Source organism: Molothrus aeneus, chromosome 1, assembly GCF_037042795.1.
Source record: "Molothrus aeneus isolate 106 chromosome 1, BPBGC_Maene_1.0, whole genome shotgun sequence".
Lineage (NCBI taxonomy): Eukaryota > Metazoa > Chordata > Aves > Passeriformes > Icteridae > Molothrus > Molothrus aeneus.
In genome coordinates this window covers 113,609,062-113,634,549 of record NC_089646.1, presented here as the reverse complement: position 1 = coordinate 113,634,549, position 25,488 = coordinate 113,609,062, and the positions used below count along the sequence as shown (strand labels likewise).

Sequence of the window (25,488 nt, the reverse complement as noted above, 5' to 3'; positions counted from 1 at the left end):
AAAGATCCTACATATCACCTTTTTTGAGTAAGTAGTGGGATCAATAAGATGCCATACAAACTTCCAGTTACAGGCCTGTGTCCAGCAGCAAAACAAGCATAAGCCACACACATTGAAAAGATGAATCCAAAATGTTCCTCCTCTTTCTCCTTATTAATCATATATTGATGATATAAGCAGCAGAATGTTCTGGACTAGTTGAAGAACAACTAAGAGAGAAGGCAGAATACTGAACTCACACGAATCTGCTGTCAAACACTCTGCTGCTCCTAAATTAGGGGTTTTGTATCCTCTCAAATCAATTTTTAAAACAGGTCAAATAGTCTGGAAGACACTGAACTCCATCAGGGTACTTGACTTGGCGCCACAGTAAAACACAGGGCTTAAAACAACACAGAATTCCTCTGTTGGTGCCACTCTTCAGGCACAGAGAAAACATCTGACTTAATTATTGGGGGAACAAGGGGCTACTGTGTTACCAGTGCCTTAAGAGAGGACATCCCTGTTGTCAGAATAACTGCTTCTACTTCACACTCTTTGCTTCAGAGGAAATAAGTAGCTGGAAAAAAATGCTGATCTGAATGCTTTATTCTTCCTCCTTTGCTGAAATCTGTATCACAGCTATGAATGACACAGCCTTAAAGCTTTGTGCCAAGGCAAGCAAAGGAAAAAAAATATGTTCTGACTCTAGAATCTTACCAAGTGATTTCCATGAGTCTGGCAAAAGACTAGGCTTATTCATCTAAGAAAGGGCAGATCTGGGATCCCAGCTCACTGTCACTTAACAGAAACATTTTCTCTAAAACACAGATCTTCTTTCATGGCTTTAGGTAAGTCCATAGAACTTCCAAAAACAAATACTAGAAAGGCCTTAAGGTTTGCCGGAAAAATGCTTCTCACCTCACAGATAAGTTGATCTCTGATAAGTTAAATAAAATGGCTAAGAGTTTCACAATATTTTGTTATTAAAAGAAAAGCATACCTACCACTTCACTACAATTATCTGCAATGGTTGAACACTTCTCTCTTTATGCAAACATTATAAATCATGTAACACACACTTGAATTGCTTCAATGAGAAGTAGCAATCAGAAAGTTTCATCCCCCAATGCCTTTCATTAGGCCTTAAATTCTCATTCTTAGCAACAAAACTAGCAGAGGCACTACTGTCATCCCTTGTGAGCCATTCAGCCTTCTTGTGAGCTCAGTCTCAAGGTGCAGAGGGGCTGCCCAGGCACAACATCTTGCTCCTCAATAGAATATCATATTGTAAACAGAGACTAACAAAGAACTACCTTCTAAAGTCAAACAGATCTTAAAATATTCAATAATTCACCTGAAGAAGGAACATTATGTCTCTATCACAGCATTTACATCATGAATTGTAATAAGTGTTTGGAGTATCTCTTTAGTAGTCTGCTGCTAATATGTTTCTTTTCCTGTTACACACACAGTTGCAGCATTTTTGCAACCCCAGGACACTGAGTTCTAAATAACCAAAATATTAAATTTTTGGTAAGCAAATAGTAGCATAAAAACAGTAATATATTTTATATAGAAAATAACTGAAGAGCTAGATCACCATTTGTACAACTAGAAAAATATATATGAAAAAAACCTGCCTTGCAGCTATGACATTCAGTAGGGTAACTCATTCATCTTCCACCTGAACTTTCTTAGGAGTAAGGACTGAATACCTTTGATAGAAACAGTCATGCTTGGCAAACAAATATATTTACTTCCTTGAGTCATGACCAAATTCCACACCCCACCCTTTGCCAGATTCCTACAATTTCAGGCAATCTCATCAATCTAACAGAAACACATCATCTTTGTCTCTCCCTTTCTCTAAAAGAACCTCTCAAAACACTCAACATGTTGTTGTTACACCAAATCCTGTTCATCTGTAGCATTTGTTCATCCACTTGAAATCAGCACAACCATCTTCATCTCCCAAATAACTGCACTCTGTCAGATGAAAACAATGTTGCTGTCTCTAATTATTAATTCTAAGCCACCAAGTCATTGAAATACTGGAAATCATTGAGATCTGAAACCCAAGATCACAACTTCAAGCATATTCCAGGTACTCAAAAGGATATCTGTATTATTAGGTCTGTTAAATCCATTAGTTCTTGATTCTTATTCCAGCAACACCAAGACCTCACCTTATCCATAAAACATAACTTCTCAATTTTTCCTTTAGTTCATACCAATCACATAATGATTTTTAATAGCTTCATGGCCAAAAAAATCACTACAGATTTTATTTCATCTCTTCATAAATTCCTTCACTTTAATATGTACAAGGTATATCGCATATTACTTAAAGTAACCTTTATCTACTTTATACAAATAAATTTCTTCACACAGCTAATTACTTCTTAAAAGCAACTTTAAACATCTCTTTCTGCCCGTATCAGATATCTCTAGGCACATTCCAGAGCACCTCTAGGAAGATCAACACAACACAACAGATTGGGTTGTATTCCCAGGTTCAGAAGCAATATCTTGTCTGCTCAGTTGCACACCAGTCACAGTAAGTTCTGTGGCCTTCCCTAGAATTCCCTGGACAGAGATATCTCCAATGTTTTCAAATGTATTTTCCCTGATCGGAAAATATGATAAATCCTAATGGTACTGTCCCACTGAACTTCAAGAAAGCCTTTCTAAATCTGCCAGCTGCAAGTGCTTATGGGAAGTGTATTCCATGAACTCGAGAAGAGTTACATTCTACAGCTGTGATGACACTACGAATATAGAACAAAACCCAGCAGGCCTCTCACAGCCAATTGTAGTCCTGGGATTTACCCTAGTGGCATCTCCTGGATTCAACTACTGAATTCAGGTTTTCCAATTTTTGTGCAGAGATTGCCTTTCTTACCATTCTGTCTCCTTGACTAACACAGTGATTAAAAAAAAAAAAAATTCAAAACTGTCTATTCACTAGCATCTCTTTGCCTCAATGGCTTAAACCTCCTGTACCCTCTTTCAAATGTTTATATATATCCTGGCTGCTGAGCTCCACATACTGCAGCAAGTCTTCCACCTGCTGGACAAAAGGCAGCACTAAGCTTCCTTAACAGGAAACATGCAACAAATATCTGAGAGCAACACAATGACTGAAGAAAAAGAAAAAAAACGAAACCAAACACAAAAAGGCAGCATCAGGGTGCCCTTATTCTTGTCTAAGTGCAGTAAGTAAATAAATGTGAAAATGCAGCCATCCAAATAAAGGGATACAGAGGTCAAGCATCTGTGGCCGAGGAGGAGCTGCTCTGCTTTCCCAGTATTCCTCGTTTTACAAACTGTTACTACAAGGTCTCTTTATTTGTGCTTTTACAAAGGAGCTGAGTTACTTGAAATGGAAATAGTACAGACCTTCTGCCTTTGGGGCTGTTTTGGGTCAGTAACTGCTCTAATCGAGCAAGTAGAGAAATTTCCCTCTTCGTGGTCTCTGCCTACCTCAGGTGGCTGAATCAGAGCATCGTGTATCCTGTGATCCTAAAGCAGCTGGGCAGTTGCCAGATTCCCATGCCCCCGAGCAGATTCAGACGGGATGCCAGGCTAAGCGCTGAAATTTTCTCTCCCGGATCCGGGCAGAGGGAGGGCTGTTCCCTGCGCTCCGGGGGAGAAGAGCCACGCTGCTGTGCCCGAGGCTGGGCAAGGGGGAGACGCTGCTTCCTGCGCATCCTGCATCTCTGTCAGGCATGGAAAAGGCTTTCAGCAGCGTGCAGCTCTGTATCAAACTACAGGGTGTTATCTACTCATTCAAAAAAACTGGAACATGGTCTTTAACTAAAGCTCACTCACACCTTTCAAAGCTCAAATATTTTTTTATTATCTAGCTTGGTTTGAGACCCCCAGCAGTATTTTCCCCTACGGTATTGCCTAAACCTTGAGCAAATCAAGGATGCAAAGAGAAAGGCTGCAGGTCTCCTTTGGTGTTATCCACTCTCCTCTAAAAGGTACACATCATCAAGAGGAGGGACAGTTGTGAAATTGCAGCCAAAGTCAGGAAAAGATGGGTTACAGAGCTTCATGGGACCAAGAAATCTTAAATGGGATTAGCAGACATTACTAATAATGAAAGCTGAGGCACTAAGATGAGCTTTATCATTTTTAGATCTTGATAACCAGAGTTTTACCTTTTTTTGTTGTTGTTGTTTGGTTTGCTGCTTTTTGGGGTTTTTTTGCATAGAAAATTATCCTCATTACACTGTGCTTAATGGTCACAAACACAAACAGGTCTCAGTGCTTCAAAATTTATCTTCAGAAATTAAGGACCAGACAAAAGGTTCAGAAGAAGCATGTCAGGGACTTCATAATTGATGTTGCCAAAAGCACCACAAAAGAGCCTTCCCCATTTATCTGTACACATGTGCACACAAAAGCACATAGCTGATACATATATGAGTCTCTATCTCAAAGGGTCAGTGTCACAAAGTTAAACATAGTTTAGTGATAATAGCTGCAAGAAAATATTCTTAAAGCATAATAATTTGTAAATGAGACAGTTCCTCAAGAAGCCACAATCTGAGAGAAAAATCATTGCAAAAGTAAATAAACTTGCATAGAATAAAACTAACTACAATCATAAAAAAAATCATTAAAACCATAAAAGAGTCATAAAAGAAATGCAGTGTAAAAAGATTGACAATTATTTTTAAGTAAACCAAGAATAAAGAGAATGTAATGGTATTATCATAAATTTTCTGTGATAATTTGGGCAAAGAAAAAATGTACAAGGAATAGCTCACTTGCCTGTTTTATGCATGATAAATCAGATGCAGTCATACCACAAGGCTGATAAAATTCTATTTTTTTTCAGAAATATTTAAGAAAGCTTCTATATAAAGCTTTAAATTTGGACATTATTTGCTCAATCAGGTTGGGACCATGTGTTAGAAAAGCCAGTGGCAGAGGAATTTTCACAATTTTCAGGTCAGAGGATGCCACAAAATACTCGGACTTAAGGAAAGTCAGTCTGTATTATTAGCAGCAAATATAACTAAGATATTTTCAATGCTATAGGTCCTGCCAACATTTAAAAAATCCTGGATAAAATAAAACAGTGCCAGCAGCAGTACTAAGTGAATAAGAAAGCTAAGAACATTAATTACATGCTGATTTATCTGTGTTTACATTACATCATGGGAACTGGTTTGACAGATTTTTTTGATGTCTTTACAAGTCCAGCTGATAGTAAAAAACAGTGTCAGTGCAGCATGTTCAGATCCCCAAATTAAAGCAGTTTCATGCTTGCTCCACCCAATGCTCTCATCACTCTCACTGAGATGGCAGCCAAAGCCAGGCTTAGGCTTACAAGCAGGGTATGCTTATAAATATATGACATAACCACAGGGGATCAGGGAATGAAATGTGTTTTTAATGGGAGTCTATAGGATCAGTTCTCATCACCTCCAACTTAAAACTTTGGAAGAAATAAAAGCCACTGAGGAAGATGTGAAGACTGGGAAAAGGCAAGTAACGGGAAGGGTAGAGATGACTGATACAGAGCAATCAGGATCACATGCTAACATGGACGCAAGCAACCCCAACTCGTTTTAAGATGAGCAAATCAAAGTCATGCATAGGAACAAAGACAATGGCTTCTGCTCTGGTGATCAGAAACAGTGAAAAAAGTCAAATCAACATGGAGTTTTAGCAAATTCTGTGCCCAGAGGGGCCACTGTGATTCTGCTATTTAAAATGAAGACTACAAAGAAGCAGCAGAAAGCAGGAGCACAGTAGTTCCTTTAACTCTGTGTTTGGCAGTGTTGCATCCTTCTTTTGTTTTTTTTTTTTTTTAAGCATAACCAATTTTCAAGCTAATGTGTTAAAAACAACGTTGATCAACTACAATTACATCAAAAAATGTGTACAGGGATGATTTAGAGGTTTGATGGTGCAGGGTTTAGAGATTCAATCTTTTCAGCTTAACAGAGAAGAGCTGAAGCAATGATTTGATAGTTTTCTTTAAGAACTTGGATGGCCAACAGTGGCACTGCAACATTTTTCAGGCTAGTAAAAAAGATGCAGTAAGACCCAAAGGGTGAAAGTTGAAGCCAAATATTGAGAAGATAAATGTTAACAATGACAGCACTTACATGTTGATTAAATAATTTTTCCCCAATATTGAAGAGAAATATCTAAGACTCTAAGATTACTCTGAATATTAAAGTCATATGCTTTTTTTTTAATTGATGCACTTACATAATATATTGTATCATGTATTATTCAATTATATATTACTGCAATTTTCACTGCAGGACACACTTTTTAAATGGCAGATAAAGTATCAGATTGTATGAGATCTAATTATGAATTACATAAGGATGTCTTATTTTATTAAAATAGACAAATGGTAATAACATTGTAAAAATAAATGCATTCAAGATGCAAATGCCTAGATAAGCTGTACGTCAAGGTACAGTTCAATTTCTGACCAAATACTGCTAACAGTGTAAGACAATTGATTGTTTTTTCATAGACTTCCAAAAAAAAATCATCCTCAAGTATAGATAAGATTTGGAAAGCAATATTTCCAAGGGATAAATCTTAGCAATGGAAGGGGAAAAACAGAGTCCTTAGAATAAAATTGTTAGAAAAGCTTAGACAAAGATTTTGCAGTACAACCTGGGAAAGAAACATACTGGGAAGATAACAAGTAGAGTAATCAAATAAATATCCTGATTTACACACTGCAGGTATCTAAAACCCCCAATACTTCATTTGCAGAAAGAAAATTAAATATTTAAAATATTTTCATATTCCTTCATGTACGAACATGTGTGCATTGAATACATTAAAATGCTATTTACTGGCAATGGCTTGCATCACTTTGTAAATTCTAAATTAAAGCCAAACCAAAAAAAGGTTAAAATTAAAATATCATTCCTGTTCTCAAAGATCAATTGTTTGGCCTTTTTTAAACTTCCTGTTTTGCTCTATAGGAACTCTTCTTTATCACACTTGATTCACAGAACATGCTATTATTGTTTTGCTTCGCTTTACTCGCCATCAGCAAAAAAAACTACTGCACCTGAACAAGACTCTCAATCCCTTTTCTATGCATGTTTTCTCACAGAATTAACTGACATCAGTAGATTGTTTGCTTTTAACCCTGACATCCCCCCTCCAACCTATTTTTGAAACAAATTTTATTTTAGGATGTCCTGACTGATGCTAAATTGGAAACCCTGGTGTGAATTTTATAGAACACTATTTCCTTTTATAGAGGATGTTCACAGCTAATCTGTCATCTAAAGGGCAGACAGAGGCCAGAAGGTTAGGAAACCAAGGCAGGTGGCCCAGCAGCAGCCTGAAATCTAAACTTTTTTGTCATTGTGTGCTTAATTATATTGCAAGGAATCTGAGTGTTTTCTCACTGTTCCATGTTTTATTAACACTAAAAACACCTCAGCTCTGTAACAGAACGGGCAAACACTGAACAGAAGAACTTTCTTGCAGAACAGTTCTTCCACCTGGGGAAAGATGGACAGCAAATTCCCTGTTTCCCACAGATCTTTTCCCAAGAAGTTATGCCAGGAAATGAAGAATCTGGGTTTGTTCACGCTTCCCCTCAGCCCTGCAAACACACACTTGTGTTTCTATGTTTACAACTTGCTTTTAAAAAAACATATTTACCTCATCAGCAAGTGGTCCAATCCTCCCTCATTCTAATATTATTAATGATACAACTAAATGAAATTATTGTTCTATTCAATACCACTTTTCAATCACTAAAAATTTCTAGTTTTGTACTTGCCATCTAAGCCAGTGTAAACTCACAGCAGGGCCACAATGTCACCAAACCAGCCACAAACTGAGGGTCTTTGACTCCTCCCTTTCCATAGCACATCAGCAGTCTCCAGGAGGCTCACGTGTGTTTTTCCATGGTTCTTACATCCTGGTAAGACCAAGTGATTCTGCAGACAAAGCACAGTTTGTCCTTGTGCAGACAAGACAGGTTGGAGAAACAGGATTCTGTAGAAAAATCCTGCAGAATCAATCTTGCATTGAGGACAGCAGCAGAGAGAAATGGGTTACATGGGATCACATGGAGGTACTGTGCCAAGGTTGCACTTAGCTCCATGAGATGGAGCATTTAGGCAGCAAGCAGCAAACAGGATTTCCGCTGTGCCACACGTGTGCAACTTAGTTATCACCCAAATTATGCATTAAAAATATCCTCTTGCTCCCAAAAAAAAGATGTGGAGCAGTAGCAAGTCCTACTTTGGACTTAAAATGCTACATGAGCTATTCAGGTCAACACTTGTAAATCTACATCACCCATGGCATTGAACACCAGCTCAACTAGAAGGTAGGGTTTCCCCAAAGCCCATCTAACCAGTATGGAACACCCAAATATGCTCCAACAGCACTTTTGCTTTCACATCAGCCTTCCGTTATGTTGAGGGTTTTTATTTGGGCACACAATCTGACTTTGAAGGCATCAGTTAGAAAGTCCAATTCGACTTTGCAGACCTCGGATAGCAAGTCTTCAGAAAAATCCCTCCTGAAGGCCAAGCTTTGCAGAAAAGCAGAAGGTTCAAACTTGCTTAACAGCTGTGCTAAACTCAAATGCAGAGATCCTGCTAAAGATACAACCCAGAGTAGTTAACTTACTGAAAAAGTTTCCCATTTTGATCACAAGTGACTCTGTTTTATACCGTTATCATGTTAAGGGCAGACACCAAGCTAGTATTTGGGGAAGGGGCTCGCAAAGCAGAGAAAGAAAATAGAAATGTCTGTGTTTATGTGTATGTCTGCGAATGGGATGGAAGTAACTGTGTTAGTAAAAATAATTGCCATGACACAAAATAACTGTTCATCTGTATTACATTGTTTCCATTTATTATCTACCACATATAAACCATTTTACCAAAAAGGATACACACTGCAGACGAAGCACAGAAACTCAAGATAGGATGTGCATTTTGAGAAAACTCCTGACTTTCTGTTCCTTACAATTTCTCTGTCTTCCCAGACATGTAAAATAAACATAGCTAGACTGACTTCAGCATTTAATGGGTTATAGCGCTCAGCCCCAAAATCTGCATGCACAGAGATAAGATATCAAGAATTAAAGAAAAAAAAAATGTTTTCCCCTCTGCATTTTTCTACACTAGCCCACCTGTTAACAGTTGCTCACAGAAGTACATTTTATTTGTAGAAGTATTCTTTCTAATTTGGACTTCTGCAAGTAACACCAAATGAAATAATTTGTGCACCTATCAACAAAAGCTGCAGTTTTCAAAAGCGTATCTTCTTAATAACTGTTCAGTACTTCTGATTTTAACTTGAGAAGTCTTTGAATACAAGAATAGGATGTCAGACAAATGGAGGACAAATTTTATAAACTTAAGAACCATGATACTTTACCCATAAATGCCAAACTAATAGGCTTCTTGAGTCTCTCTCCTCCCAATGGCCCTATGCTCATTTTCTGCACAAAATTTGCCATCTCTTCTCTAAGGTAGAAGTAACAGTTCTACTAATTAAAATGTTCTGCTAATTAAAAGGTTCTACAGTGATTAAAAATTTTTCTGTTTGCTGAATTGAGGGCATGCCGTTTTATTTTATCTTGAAACATGTTTTTACACCAGTTAAATATGATTTGTCAGCAATTACCCTTATTTTGGTTCAGCATGTCCTTTGTTAATTAGAGCAGTCCCTAATGCAATCCTGCCAAGTATTTTAGCTCTGGAGTTTGCAAGCCCCTAAGCTATCATCAAATTCACAAGTTTCTTAATTTACACCTGCTGAGATAGGATCAGCAGACTTGGGTTTGTTTAAATGAAAATTTCTGTTTGGATTACAGAGGGAGGCTGCCTACCCGTGGGCATACACACTGGGAATAAACAGCCACCATAGGTGGCCACTCTGTGAGTGAAAAACATTACAGAAAGTTGGGTGTACAGATAAAAGAAAATAAATGAAGGGATGCTACAAGACAAGCATTTGCATTTACTGTATTTCAAACAATGCAACACTGATTTTGTTAAACTCAGTGCATTAGAAAGGTCTTTAAAGACAGGGTACTGCAGTGATGTGCATGACAGAACAGTTACACGCAGACCAAAGCTTGCAAAACTGACTAGCAGTCATTAGCCTATTTGTATCAATTTAATGTCTTATTTTCAAGAGCCCAATTGTTCAGTTTTTGAGAAACACAAATCAAGCAAAACCATCTCCACATAAATATGGCATAAATGCATGTTAGAGTATTTTAAAATTATTAGGAACTTTATTTTCAAGTTTCTTATTAATAATCTTTACCCCAGAGGCTGATTTTCAGTGAATGTTTTTAATAGGAAGAATCAAGAACTGGTTTTAATTAATTATGAAAAAAAAATTAAAATGTATTTCCAGAAAATACTTTAATTATGCTTCTAAAGAAAGAATAAACAATCAAAAAAATCAGAATATAGCTTTGTTTTGTAAATGAAAGAAGCAGTCACGTATTATAAAGTCAAATTTACAACTAAAGAAATCAGTATTAAGTAAAACTTCACATAATATTAACACCTTTTCTGCAAATGCATTTATGATGAAAACAACTAATTTAACCATTTAAAATTTAACATTTAAAATGTTTGGATTAATCTAAAGAAAACATACTCCTAATTTACATTGCCTGAAGACTAAAATACTTCCTCATGACTGGCTATGTTAGATACTTGTTTATATTGTTGGGGATTTTTTTCTAATATGATTCAACTACCATGTTTGATTTAGAGATTTGCTCCCTACTGCAATGCATTTAAATAAATTTGGCAACTAGGAACATAACATGATAACCTGGCCTGGTAAAAGGTTAAAGTCAACAATTACAAAGCTTTTAGTTGTGAAAACAACCAGTAAATCCTGAGGCAAGCCAAAAACATTTTCTTCTATTTTCTCACCAATTAAGTGAGATCCTGCTTCCTAGTCTGGGTGCATGTAGGTTATCAGGTGTGTGTGTGCCTTTAGGATTAGTCATGTTCATAGCAATAAAATTAGCATGAGGAACTGGGAAGAGTTTACACAGTCTAAGTCCAGCTTTTCCATGCTCCATCTCTCACATCACAAAATACTACACAGTCATTTCATTTCCACTGATTGCTGCCTGGACATTCACTATAGGAATAATTATAAATCAAGTGTACACTGTATCAGACAAGGTCATTGTCTTTGGCTCTAATAGATACTAAATTAAATTACTTACCATAAATCATCTCTATTTCTCAATCTCTTCAGAAGGCATGACTGTAGAAAAACTCCCAGATGCACGGGAATTGAAAACATCAACAACGAGCAGGCTTTATTAGCAGTAGAAAAGAGCTCTATGGCTATGATGTTTTTCCCTACAATTCACTTACTATTTTTCTCTAAGAAGAACTGCTGCAGCAGTGATCTTATACTCAGCAGTATTTTGAATCCTGCCTTCTGTTTGGGGCCCCTTACTACTACAAAGACATTGAAGTGCTGAAATGTGTCCAGAGAAGGGCAGCAGAGCTGGTGGAGGGCTTGGAGTCTTATGAGGAGCAGCTGAGGGAGCTGGGGTTGTCTCATCTGGAGAAAAGGAGGCTCAGGTGGGTCCTTATCACTCTACAGCTACCTGAAAGGAGATTGTGGAGAGGTAGGGTTCATTCTCTTCTCCCAGCTAACAAGTGATAGCATGAGAGAAAATGGCCTGAAGTTGTGCCAGGGGAAGTTTAGATTGGATATTAAGAAAAATTTCTTCACAGAAGGCATTTCCAAGAGTTGGAGCCAGAGGAGTGGTGGGCTCACCACCCCTGGAGAGGTTTAAAAGACCTGCAGAAGTGGCACTCAGGGACATGATTTAGTGTGGGCTTGGCAGTGCTGGGTTAGCAGTTGCCTTGGTAAAAAAAGTCTTTTCCAGCCTAAATATTTCTATGAATCTAAGGACATGCCCTTCTCTGTTCAACAACTAGCACCTTGCCTTTGAGGCACTCTCTACAGAAGGCTGTCAGCAAACAGAGGTATCAAGTACTTTATTTAATAGGCACTAAATTGTGAAAAATACTTATCCATTCATTTTTCAAGGTAAGCTGCAGTGGGGGAAAAAAATGAAAGGTGATCATTTTATATTTTTCTGCACATATATACACGCTTTTTTCCACTGTAATGCATGCAGAAAACTGAATACAGCTTTGTTTTGTAAATGAAAGAAGTAGTCAAATATTATAAAGTCAAATTTGCAACTAAAGAAATCTGCATTAAGTAAAACTTCACATAATATTATCTAAACTTTACATTATGTTACCTAATATTATCCTGTGATACTTAGTTTTGCTCCCTATATGCTTCTAAAAATCATACCTTCCCTCAAATAGGAACAAACTGAGTATTATTCTTCCTTTACTCAAATCTCTGACTTTAATCATGGCTGGTCTCTTAATTGCAACCTCTTTCTGAGTTGGGGGGCTTTTTGTACTTAATTATACAATATCTAGTGTGGGACTCTTTTCTGGCTATCCACCATATGCAGATAATCTTAGAACAATATCATGTTATATGAGTAACAATATAAGATTCAAGCCAATTTTGTACTGACAATTTCCCACTTGCTCTATGAGATCAAATATAAATTTCAAGCCCAATCTTTGCTTTAGAAAAAATTTTACTTTAAATTTGCAGAAACAGCCATGCAGTGGATGGCTTTAACTTTCTGACCACACATTACAGAGATTAGTGAGGTCAGGAACACTCTAAGAATAAGATGTGCCCCTGCATGCATGACTCTTCATGTAAATGAAGATATTAATATAAAAATATTAATGCAAATTATAAAATGGAGTCACACAGAGCATATATTGCAGGAACTGATTATAGATATTCAGCAGCATGTGGTGCTCCCTGTGAAATACTATGTAAAATATTTTATAAACTAATTTCTGTAAAAATACATATAATCTCATTAACAGCACAGTATATTACCTTCCAGTGCCAAGAGGAGGTGCCTGCTCCTGTACAGGTGCTCTCAAGATGGGGAAGAGTGTGTCAGGTTACTGATGGTGAGATGGGGAAGAGTCTGAGGGAGCTGAGTACCTGGGATTAATTTAGAGGAGCAAGTGAAAAGGGAGCTGGTGGAGTCCTTTACTCTACAGCTGGGTGAGGGGGATGACCTGAGGAGCCAGCAGACAGGAATTCCCTGTGGAATTTAGTTGTACCTTGCCTACAGTCTGTTGCACACCATTCCCTCACTGCTGGGATCTAATTCAAGAAACAAGAGAGCAGCCCTACTGTCTTACCCTGTTAACACATTTGAAGAACTTCATGCTGTTTTGTTGATAAAGCAGAACACCAAAAGCATGTATTGACAATCTCTGAAATATTAATTGACCACACCATGTTTTTAGAATGTGAAAGCAATTTCTTAAATCTAGAACAATTCCATTTGCATTGAAAACACTAATGGGACTTTATTTATGTTAGGGGGGAAATAAGTTTAGACAAATAATTTTGCCTTGTGACCAAAGAGAACTAATGGTCACCAACATTTGTAAGCAGAAATTAAGCCACCAGTCTCTGCTCACAGATGTCTTCAAAGCTCTGTCCCCACCCTTAGGTTATCTCTTTCTTCAAGTGTGGTGTGCAAACATAGATGCAGTGCTCACCTGAGGTTTCTGATAGTGAAATAATTAACTCCTGGGTGTCACACGTGTTCTTCTTCATGCTTGCCAAGATGACCTCTGCCTTTTTTGTTCACAGCAGCTTTGTTGACTCAGATCATTAGGAATGTGATGAAAAAAGAAAAAGATTAAGGTATTGTATTTCATTTTACAGTGCAGGGGACTGGGAATGTAGCTGTAGTCAGTTATTATGACTCAGATGAGATGCAGTAATTCCCCACCAAGAAACAGCAACTACTCTAACTCTTCCAACTGGACTATTCATAACTCACAGTATTCTGCTGAATAAATGGCTTAATTCTTATTCAACTGATGCCTTAAGATTGTCCCCCCTTCTCTTTTGCAACAGCATTCACAAAGTCACTTTTTCTTTTATTTATATTTAAGCATTTATTTTCTTTGTTTTCCTTAATTGAAGTTCTTCTTGCTGATATCAAGCTATTTCTCCAAATTACCAGGATAATTTTAGCTTCTAATTTTATCATTTATAATGTTTTCAGCCCTACCCAAGTGGGCAAAATCCAGACATTTTGTTAAAATTTCCGGACTCATTATTAATTACAAAAAACTAAAGAAATGGGCCTGTATAATGATTTCATCTGAAACAACTTTGGTAAAGGCACAGGTAACTGTAATTATCTGTGAAATCTGTGATTTAATCTGGTAGTTTAGGGGCAGTAACATATAACAACCTTAAAACTTATAAATAATATCATCAAGCTACATATATTGCTTCTCCCTTAGGCACTCAAGCACTTAGTCTGCTATCACAGGAAATCATGCTGAATTGATAAAATTTGTTCTTGAAAAATCTGTTTGGTTTTGGTTTGTTTCTTTAGCCTCTCACTACTTGTAATGCTAATTGTTTGGCTTAATATCTTTCTGATCATCAGCATTAGATCAAAGGATTTGCAAATGTCAGGCTTTCCTTAAGAAAAATATTACGTCCCTCTTTTATTTCAGGCAATCTTCTTCGGGGTTGTGAAACAGAATGTCATGACCATTCTCACTAAGTTACCTCATATATTTAGATTTTCCACAATCAGTTCCCACCAGTGTCAACATCATTATTTTTAGAAAAATTGGAGATTGCAAAACTATCATTTTTGAAAATTTTAACAGCTAGAAGTATAGAACTAGTGATTTAAAGGCCTATTATAGACAAATCTAATTGCCTAGTTACCTTCCCACTTGGATCATTTTTCTTGTCCTCTCTTGATAACTGTTATATTTTCCATTAGTTTTCCTTCCTCAGTGCTTTGTATTTAAGATGCTCTAAATACAGTGCAATGCTTCAGAGGATGGTCTCCTTGCTCCTGCTGTTAAGAGGAGGAAAAACTTGTTTGACAAATGAGCCTTCCAAGCTGAGACACTCATAGTTAAAACTGACACTGTTTGCCTTCCTGTCACCAAGGATAACAGAGATAAACTCTGGAAATCAGTTCGTTTCTCTTGCTTTAAAGTAAGCCATAAGAACTCCTGGAGGTTACAGATACTGGAAAATATCTGTAATTCCTGGATATTACTGTGGTTCGAATTTAGGAAGTATGAAGAGTCGAGTTAATGTGGTTTGTTTATATGGGACGTCACAACACTGTTATTGTTATTCATCACTTGGCACAGAGGGGAACTTGGAGCATCTCCAGGCAATCTGTAAACTGGAGTAATTTCACAAAACACTTGAGACAGCTGAAGAGGGAACATCAGAAATAGAATTTTATCCAGCTCAGACACCAGAATTCGCTCCCAGGTTTTAACTTAGGGAGACCTCAGATCTGTGATAAATTTAGCTCCAAAAGGAACCACTTATGCTGCAGGAGCAATTGCATACTCCAGTCAGGATGCTCCCACTAAGGATGCACATCTTCAACATGTCCTATGTGATGTTTGCCAGCTTTGTGTAATTGTCTTAGGACATCTCAGATTGTGTCAGGGCCTCAAATTTAGAAAAGTATAGCATTATCTGGAAGGTATTTGAGTCACAAAATCCAGTGATTAAAAATATATTGTAAACATTGAGAGAGTTTTTCTCAGGATGCAGATGAGAACATAGAACCCCGAAAGTCAAGAATATGCTGTGGTCTTACTGCTGATGTAAATTCAACAACAAAGTTAAAGACAATCTTAATGTCAGCCAGCTATTCAATGCTTAAAACCTATTTAAGCTATTCAATGCTTAAAAATTCTGCTCCTTACTTTGAGATTTATAGTTATTTTATCCCTAGCAAAGGTAAGGATTCTCTAAACCATGAATAAAAATTAATAGAAAGTCTGGAAAACTATCTGAAAAGATACATATTTGCCTATGAAGACCATTTGGTAAGATTTTTCCTATAGGAATACAATTTTACCTGAGATAGGAGATTATAGTGCCTGCAGTGGCAGGTGCTTTTGAACTGTAAAGATTTTAAGCTATGCTCTGGATAACAGATCATCATCTGATCATCTGTGATATTTTCCAGTTGCAGGTGGAAATGTTCCTGAAGCAGATTAGTAAACCTGAGGAGGAAGACAGGTCCCAGACAGGCACCCCTCGGGGTAAAGCAGAGGCATCGTCTGTGAGCAGCAGCGACTCAGAGGGTCAGGAGGGCGTTGCTGCCACACGGAGTGCGACGCCGGATGCTGAAATCCAGGAGCCACCATCTTCTTCAATGTTCTTGTATGTTCTCAAGAAGCAGAGAAGCTTGCTTGTATTTGTAGATAATTATTTATGTTTAGCAGAATTTTTAAAAATTGATGTGATGGTTACCTGAAACCTTTGTAGGGGTAAGTTGGACAAGAGTATTCTTGCATTTCTAGCAATCTTCTGCCAGTCAGGATGAGGTATCTAGATTGACCTGGAATGCATGAAGTCCTTCAGAGTGACTACTTATTGCTATCAAAATATATGATGTGTGAATAATTCAGTCAATAAGAACTTACTGCTGTAGAGAAGCCACCCAAAGCAGTAACACAACAAAACATGTTCAGACTTGTTCTGCTGCCTGACAACCTTGACATAATTGTGCTATTTCCTCTATTTGTCTAACATTCCCCAGCTACAACACACATCCTTGGGCAAGACTTTTCATTTCACTGTTCCCAAATGGCCTTCATGTAATTTGCTGTGCACACACAAGTGCAATATTGCAGAAATAACTACACAAATCCTCCGTGTCAGCAGGATGGTTAGCTGCCCTTCACCATCCACAATCCATTTGTTTGTTGCACTTTAGTTTGTATCTGTGTAATACCATAACTTTTCACTTCACACTGCTGAGAATTCATTACACATAAGAGAAATATTGGCTGCTAGTATTCTCCTTTAGTTGTGGTCTGCTAATAGCAAGTGTGACTGGAAGTGCACACAAGATTAGAATTTTCCCTGAAGTGAAACACTAGAAATACACGTGATTCCTTCTGCAGTGTAACGTATACTGTTCCCAAGCTCTGCAACCTCAAAACTAAGCAGTCCCCTCTTCCTCAGGGAAAGATTGGTTTTCTTCACTGCTGTTTCCTGTATTAGTCACTTTTCCATTCAGAACCTCCAGAACACGTTTGCACTTGGTAGTGACAATAACTCCCCTTTCCTTTTGGTTTGCAGCCATGACAACATGTTTGCCACTCGTGTCTCTAACAGTGGTGCTGCCATTATTGACACTCCTTTGTGGGTTAGAGTCTGGAACACTGGGGATGGCCTCTAACCATAACACATACATTTCACAAGGTTATTAGGAAAACTTTTTGATATTCCCGATCTTTTTCTCTCCATATGAATGTTTTTGGATTTTATTGAGCTGAAAGAAAACCCAACAGACCTCTGTGATACAGAGTCTCAGTGATGCTACACTTGCTGGGAAGTCAGTACAGCAAGCTTTAAGGGCTGTAATTGGAAGTCAGACTCACGAATTAAACACATCTGTCTGTCTAAGATTCCTTGCAGGACACTAAGAAGTGGTTGAAGGAGAAAATGATCTCTTGCCGCATTCCAAGATGCAGCAACAAAATAACAGCCTTGTTATTTTTCGCATCTTCTGTGGGGATTTCCAGACTATGTATGAGTTGGTAGAAACCAGTGAGTTATTCCCTAAGACATTACTCTGATGTTATTCAAGAATAACAAAATATATTTTCTCTTTTTTCTTTTTTTTTTTTTGTTTGTTTGTTTTTTCTTCACGTTCGGCCTTCTCTAATATTCTGCTCTGCGATAGTATTTGTAGGGAAATAAGGTAAGTAATTCTGTCTGAGAACAGAAGGAACAGTGTTTGTATCTTTGTAACAAATTCTAGCAAGTTTTTCCACACATTAAATAGCTCTCCATAGTTTTAACCTCTAACTCCAAATCAGTGGTGAATTGAGTCCATTCTTTTTAAAGCAAACCCAGGACACTGTGATTCAAGGTTCTTGCATCAGTACTAGAGAGTGTTTTTGCAGTGTTACATTTTCAGTCATCATACCCAATTCAAAGGTATGAGAAATTCATACAAATTGCACTCTTCTGAGGGCAAATCTGCTTCACCTTGCTCAGAGAAACCAGTTTTCACTGTTGATTTTGCAAAGGCAAAATTGTCATAGGTTGACATCCAGAAAGACTGTGTGTAAATCAGGGAAACACCTGTAGTCTAGCTCACAGAAACTTGTAGGAGTGATACCTTTCACTAATACAATGAAAGCATGACATTAAAAAAATAATAATTAAAAAAAAATCAAGACTACATAATCTGACTCTACCTTAGCTATTCTCCAGTTATACTAATCTGTGCATTTGAAACCAGAGTTTGTATGGTATCAAACCATTCAGCACTATGAATTCACAGATATTGGTTCATCACACCAGTTAATTTGAAAACAACCTTTACCCAGAAAAACATCCTAATATTCTTTATCTTTGTTCAACAGGGGACAAATTTTTATTTTAAACAGGATGTGTGCAGGATAAATTTTGTTTCTACATGGCAATAACAAGAAGCTTTAAAGTAAATCAGACACCATAAAGTAATTCCACAATGCATTGGAAAGAACCCAAGACTTGTTGGTACCTAAATATATTCTCTGTGGGTAAGTGTAGAGGCCACCCTCAATGTGAACAATAACTATATTCCCCTGATAACTCTATGGAATACTGCATGAAATGAGATCTCTCTGAAAAGGAAAAAGATGGAAATTTACTTTTTCAGAACTATTGCTTATTAAAATGCAGAAGATGCTGGTATCCTTCTTTAAACAAGGTAAAAATTTGTTTTGATGAAGAACTCTGTTTATAAAATCTTACTTCAACATTTTTCAATGTCAGGTACCTGGAATTAATTTGTATCACAATACAGCTAGGATATAAAAATGAATTATTTAAAAAGGATAAAACAGAGCCATAATAAAAGAGCCTTAGTAGCTCAAATATTTTTACTTTGCTTGTTACTGCTCCACTGTAGGTGAAAAACATTCCTAAAACAAGTGTTCTGAAAGAGTCTGAAAGCAGCTGGAAACAAATTTGCAATTTATTTAATTATGAAATTTCTGGAGATTGCATCAAGTCTCAGATATTAACTGATATCTGGGTTTCTAGGTTTGCTTTGAAATGTTCTATATTTTTCTTCTTATGCTCTTTGAGATTCTTTTTACTGAAGGACTCATGACATCATGAGTAGTGTTTCACTTTTATCTGTTGTCAGATGACATATACCATGATGCTTGGGTGTTTCAGTTTCTTTACCTCAAAATTCAAAACTTGTATCATTATTATATTTTAAGACCCATGGCAATTTCAATTTGTAGTGATACATAAGGTATATTCATGCTTGAATTAAACCTAAGAGAGACGCCTTAGAACTACAATTAATCTCAAACTATACAAAATACAACAAACGACCTGGACATTAAGACACCTTGTGAGAAATCCTTTGTCTCCACATGACCATGTGCCCATTTAATTAAATGCATTTTTAAAGAATCAGGGTAAGACAAAATGCTTAGTTGTAATTTTCCTGACAAGAAGTGTAAATTAGACATTAGGACTATGCTGCCATGGTTAAATTTTTATGCTCCATTGACTAGGATAGTCTTCTCCATTTTATACAGCAATCTATAACACAAAATTTAAAATCTATATATAAATTTGTATTAATGTAGTAATCATTGCATACACAGCCATAAACGTAGTGGTTGTTAGAAGAGGAAGATACTAAGTATTTTAAGTCCATATTCATTTAAGTAAAACTAAGAATTTTAATAAACCAATCACTAGATTTAATAATAGCTGCAAAAGGAACATTATTGCTTTCACAATATTAATTTGGAAAACTGATCAAAGCAATGTGGTGTCTGCAGAACAGCTCTAAGGAACTGAATAAAAGTATTTTTTTATATATGTTTAAAATACCTAAAAGCCTCCACACCCTGATTTCCAGACTGATGCTGACCCTTGATTTATCGCGACAGAGCAGTCTCTTTAAGAGTTCCAGCAGCTGCTCTGATAACCTGAGTGGATTGGACAGCCGAGATCCGCCGGAGAGATAACACGTGCCCCATTTCTCAGCCCATCAACTCGTCATGCAGCAGCTCCGGGAGCACAGCGGTGACTCAGAGCCAGGGACGCTCCAGCCTGCACAGCCCACACTTGCCCATCACCGGGCGCTGCACGGAGCAGCCCCAGCCGCTCCAGGGAGCCGCACGGAGCAGCCTGGAGGCGCCCACCGCACACGAGGGAAGCTGCCAGCCACGCTCCACACAACTGAGAAGGTGCTCGGTGTGGCATCAGAATACGGGACAAATCTGAACATCCCCGTGTAGGATTTTCTGAAAATGTTTGTTTTATGCTTGGACCAATAGATCAGTTAAATTACTTTCCTATCCTTATATTAGGGCTCGATTGCATTTGAGAAATATACTCAGATGACTTTGAAAGTGAAATACAGTTGCCTAGCAGCTAAAGTAACCTCAGACTTTCCATTTAAAGAACATGAAGTCAGCTTTTTTCAGCTTTAACACGTTTGGACCACAAAATTTTTCATCCTAGTCAGCTGACTCCAGCACAGTAGAAGAGTTTCAGCTAAAGCTGGTCAGGTATTCCTCAAAATAGGGGAAGAGGAAATGTGTTTTTTCAATCATATTAAATGAATTTTGGGCCCCTTTTGCAGTAATTTTAATATTTAGCAGTCCCTCAGTATCAGAGGTTTTTATATTTCCTCCATGGAAAACTGCCTAAGGTCCCCAGCTGAAACTTTAAGAAGCTAGAAACTAAAAACCATGAGGAGAATTAAACCATGAAATGTGAAGCAGGAAGGCAGAAGAAAGAGCTTATAGAGATGAAGCTACCTCATGGGAAGTTGTAGGGAGGTAGAGAAAAGGGCACAGTTGGGCCTGAAACAATCAGGAGACACTGAGGAGCAGAGGTAAGGACAAAGACAGTGAGCAACCAGGAACATAAAAAAGACAGGGGTTAAAAAAAAAAAAAAGGCAAGCCACCAAGAAAAGGGAGAGGATACAGGTAGATTTCAGACAAAGGGGAAAAGCTTGGTATTTTGAGAAGAGACATAACAGACAAACCAGGTGGGAGTGGTTAGCCTACTACAGAAAAGGAAAAAGGCTTATGTGACTAATGAAAGGAGCAAACTATGCAGAGTGCAAGAGAAGGAGACTATAACAAAGGGCAGGTACACAGAGGCAAAGAAGCAGATGTCATTCCCAGAATGAGAATCAAACCAATTATTTCACAGCCCCAGCATCACTTTGTTGTCCTACGCTATCATCCCAAAAACACATTGACAACATTTGTCCCCTCACCTTGCAGCAGATTAAAATACAGGCTCACATAGTGGATTGGATGCTGGTATTTGGTGAGGGATTCCTCGTGTGCTGCTTCATTTCATGCAAATAATGGACAAAGTTCTAGGTAGAAATCAGTATTAGGTGGTCAACTGCAAGGCAAAGGGAATTGGACTTGGGAACTAAATGTTGGGAAGGAAAAAGTGCTGTAAGTGCTACAATTAGGGAGCATTTTCATTTCAAACTTCATGTATGACTTCTGTTTAAGATAGGGATTAACTGCACTGGAGTTCCATGGAAAATGTGTGTATCAGTTACAATTAATACTGATATTATAATGGTATTCACTAGAAGTTAATTAGAGCTGCACTGGTAACTTTAATCCTGGAATTTGTTTAACCTTACTTTGGAACTTCTTTAATTAAGCTTACTTCCCTTCCTTAATTTTCTTTTACTGGAGGATTTTTTTTTATTTTATAACAGAATTCAGCAAGGTACTGAAGCTATACTACTGTACTACTTGAAAAAAAAGTGTCTTGGGATCTAGCTAGTGAATAAATATACAAAAAAAGCAATAAAACAAAATTAATGTTATTTAATATACCTAAACATCTATTCAAAATACCTAATTTGTCTGTGCTAGTATTCCGAGAGGGTTTAGAATATTTCTACAGTAGTATGAGAAAGAATCCCTGCTACAGTTTTAGCAGCCCTTAACTGTAGGAGTATGATTATGTCATGATGGTGACCAGCAGGGCTGGGCATCTAGGAGACAAGTGGAACAATCCAATTGTTCAACTAGAATTTCACTGTCGTTAGCCTTCTCCTAGCCTATAATTATAACATAGCAAATATTTCTATCTAGACAAAAAATATTATTCAAGCGACTATGCTTTTAAAATATTGGCAAATAAAATCACATTTTTGGAATAAATAAACAAAACATTATCTGATCCCATGTTTCAACTAGATTTGTTTGAAATGGGTTCTAAAATGGTCACTAATAAATTTTTTATAAAAATTTGTGCAATTTATAAGTATAAATTGCACAAATGGAATTTTTGCAGGATTTCTTCACCCACAACTTAGTAGTCTAATAAATATGTAGGATAGTAAAGCAAGTAGGATAAAGTACACTTACCCAAAAATCTTGTTATTGCCTATCACTTTTGAACTGTCATTGGCAAATTAAAATATCTCAAAATCTCCACCACAATTATTGTAAGCTGACTCCAGCCAGCATCTCCCAAACATCAGAAGAGTGATGATATAGTTGTACCCTTGCAGTGGCAGAAATATCACAACAGAGCACAGGTGAACATACTAAAAAAACCCATTCTAATGGTCAGTTGATACTTGACAGTAGCCAAGACGAGCACCTGATCTGCACTGTTTTTTCTCCTCACTGGTATAAACTGAGCATGAATCCCATGGCACTAAATGGCATGAACAGACTTGAAGGTAGGTGGCAGAAAGCAATGTAATTTCTACGTGAAGCTTCCATCCTGCGTGTGAATCTTCTGGTTCAAACAAAAATCACAATGTACAGCAAAGTCACCTTCTCATCTACAACTTTCCAGAACCAATGTATTTCCAGGCACACTTTAAAATTAGTGTCTCAAATTTACCTAGCTTCCTTTGTTGCAGACTGGAGCTTTTTTCCCAATACATTAATGCAAAATCAGTTGGCATTCAAATCAGAAGGAAAAAACCTATAAAATGCACACAAGTCTAATCACATGTTCTGACTCCAAGAGACAGACCAGCCGCAGAGATCTGACCAATAAGCTATCTGATAAGAATACAGCCACGCCTGGGAAAAAACATCTTAGGTCCTGGAGGCGCTTTTAGAGCCATTGTCATGGTGAAAGAACCACATCATATCTGCCTTTAGAAATCATCGCCTTAGGGCATTAGAGATTTAACTTAAAATTACTCTCCCCAAAGGGCCACATGACCAAGAAGAATGACAGAAACAACTGTTCATTCATTTATTTTCCGGAAATGCTAAAACACAGATATAGTTAAAAACACAACTAGACACATGTTCTGGGAAAACATGCAAGACTGCTGATTTTGCAAAAATATCGATGATCACGCGCATGAACGAAAGGGAAAAAAAAAGATGTAAACATTCCATTAACACCAGCCGAAAAGCAGTTCCAACGAGGCCGGTAGCCTGGAGGATAATCGGCATAGCAGCTTAAGTCCGCCCAGGCAAAGTTCGTGGAACTGTCCCATGGAGATTCAAATAAATTACATAAATAGGAGCGGGGCCGGGCGCCTCCGTGCCAGTGTCCGAGCCGGGCCCCAGCGAGCCCCTCACAAGTCAGGGTAGCCGCAGTAGTAGACGGCGCTGCTGGCGTCCGACACGGCCGACGAGATGGGAGCCGCGGCCTCGGGCGCCGACAGCGCGGCCGCCTCGTGGCCGCCGTAGGGCAGCCCCAGCTCGGGCTTGCAGGCGAAGCGCAGGTACTGCTCGAACTCCGTGCGGTCCACCTCGCCCAGCAGCTCCTCCGGCCGCAGCTGCTCCAGCTGCTCCCGGCACGGCGCCGACTCCGGCGGCGGCGACGGCTGCCCCACGGCGCCCGGCGGCAGCGGCGGGCCGCGCCCCGCTCCCGGCGGCTGGCACTGCCCGTAGTAGGCGTGCAGCGGCGCCGGGCAGCCCAGCAGCCCCTGCAGCGACCCGCCCGCGCCCAGCGCCTCCCCGGGCGCCAGGTGCCGCCGCAGCGACGCGCCCGACGGGCTCTCGGACGCCGCTGCTGCTGCTGCTGCTGCCGCCGGGTACTCGGCGGCCGCCGGGTGCGGGCCGTAGCCGTAGGGCACCAGCGCGCACTCCTCCTGCAGCCCCGCCGCGAAGAAGGACGCCTCGCTCTCCGCCGCGTCCAGCGGCGACGAGTCCGGCGTCGGCAGGCCGTAGCCGTCGAACGCGGCGCCCAGCGGCGGACAGTCCCGGTAGTGGCCCGCGCCCGCCGCCGCCGCCGCGAAGCCCTGCTCGCCGTACGCCAGTCCCAGGCCCTCCACGCACATCCTGCCGCCGCCGCCGGACACCTCGCTGCCCAGCCCGGGCCCCGCCGCCGCCGCTGCCGCCGCCTCGGCCAGGCCGTGCTGCAGGAAGCCGCTCTCCACCCGCTTCAGGCGCTTCACCTGCTTCCGCCGCCGCGGCCGGTACTTGTAGTTCGGGTGGTCCTGCATGTGCTGCACCCGCAGCCGCTCCGCCTCCTCCACGAACGGACGCTTCTCCGACAGCGACAGCGCCTTCCACGATTTACCTGCACCCACCGACACCGTCAGACCGCCCGCTCACCCTGCGGCACCCACGCCCGCTCCCGGCCACACCGACACCGCCCCCGCAGTCCGCAGCCCCAGCCCCGCCGTGCCCGATCCTCGCTCGCCCTCGGACGCGACCGCCACGCCGGGGACTCCGGCCCGACGGCCCACAGATCCCCCCGCTCGCCGCCCACAGCCCCGACCCTGAGCTTCCCCGGGCTCCCCGCTCTCCCGGATCCGCCCCACGGGACCCCGCGCCCGCCCGCGCTCGCTCACCCAGCATCTTGCTGAGCTCGGCGTTGTGCAGGTCCGGGTTCTGCTGCGCCAGCCGCTTGCGCTCGTCCTTCGCCCACACCATGAAGGCGTTCATGGGACGCCGGATCCGCGCCTCGCCCTTGCTCCGGCCGCCCGACGGCCCCGACGCCGCCGCGCCGCCCTTCGCCTTCGCCTCGCCCAGCGGGCTCAGCGCCTCTGCCGCCCACGGGCACATGGCCGGCATCATGATGGGCAGCGAGCACCGCCCCTGCACCTGGTCGTCGCTGCTGGCGTAGCCCGCATCGGGGCTGCTCATCTCGCACCGCACCGGACTGGACGGGACGCGCTGCCGAGCGCCGCCAAAGCCGGCAGCTGCGGCCAAAGCCCACACGACACCCTCGGCACTCGGAGCCCGCTCGCTGCTGCCGGAGCCCGGCCCGGCCCGGCCCTATTTCAGCCGCGGCGCGGCCAATGGGGCGGCGGGGGCGGGCGCGCAGCCGGACGGCGGCCGTGGCTCCCGCGGCGCTGCCCCGCGGGGCGGCCCCCGAGGCTCCTCCCGGCCCGGCCCGGCCCGGCCCGG

The 25,488-nt window shown here is 40.3% G+C and overlaps 1 protein-coding gene across 1 annotated transcript; it reads right to left on the bottom strand.

Moving 5' to 3' along the window:
* Nucleotides 1–23,705: 23,705 nt before the first annotated feature.
* LOC136554607 (transcription factor SOX-17-like) lies at nt 23,706–25,268 on the bottom strand. Its single transcript, XM_066546694.1, has 2 exons — nt 24,930–25,268; nt 23,706–24,655 (listed from the first exon to the last, which is right to left on the bottom strand). The coding sequence occupies exons 1-2, from the start codon at nt 25,222–25,224 to the stop codon at nt 23,706–23,708; spliced, it is 1,245 nt and encodes a 414-aa protein (XP_066402791.1). The 5' UTR covers nt 25,225–25,268.
* Nucleotides 25,269–25,488: the final 220 nt, after the last annotated feature.

Excerpts from the sequence above, each read along its gene's own strand:
- LOC136554607 (XM_066546694.1), bottom strand. The coding sequence starts at position 25,224 with ATGAGCAGCCCCGATGCGGGCTACGCCAGCAGCGACGACCAGGTGCAG. Across the intron at positions 24,656-24,929 it reads CGAGCTCAGCAAGATGCTGG|GTAAATCGTGGAAGGCGCTG; the intron begins GTGAGCGAGCGC and ends CGGTGGGTGCAG.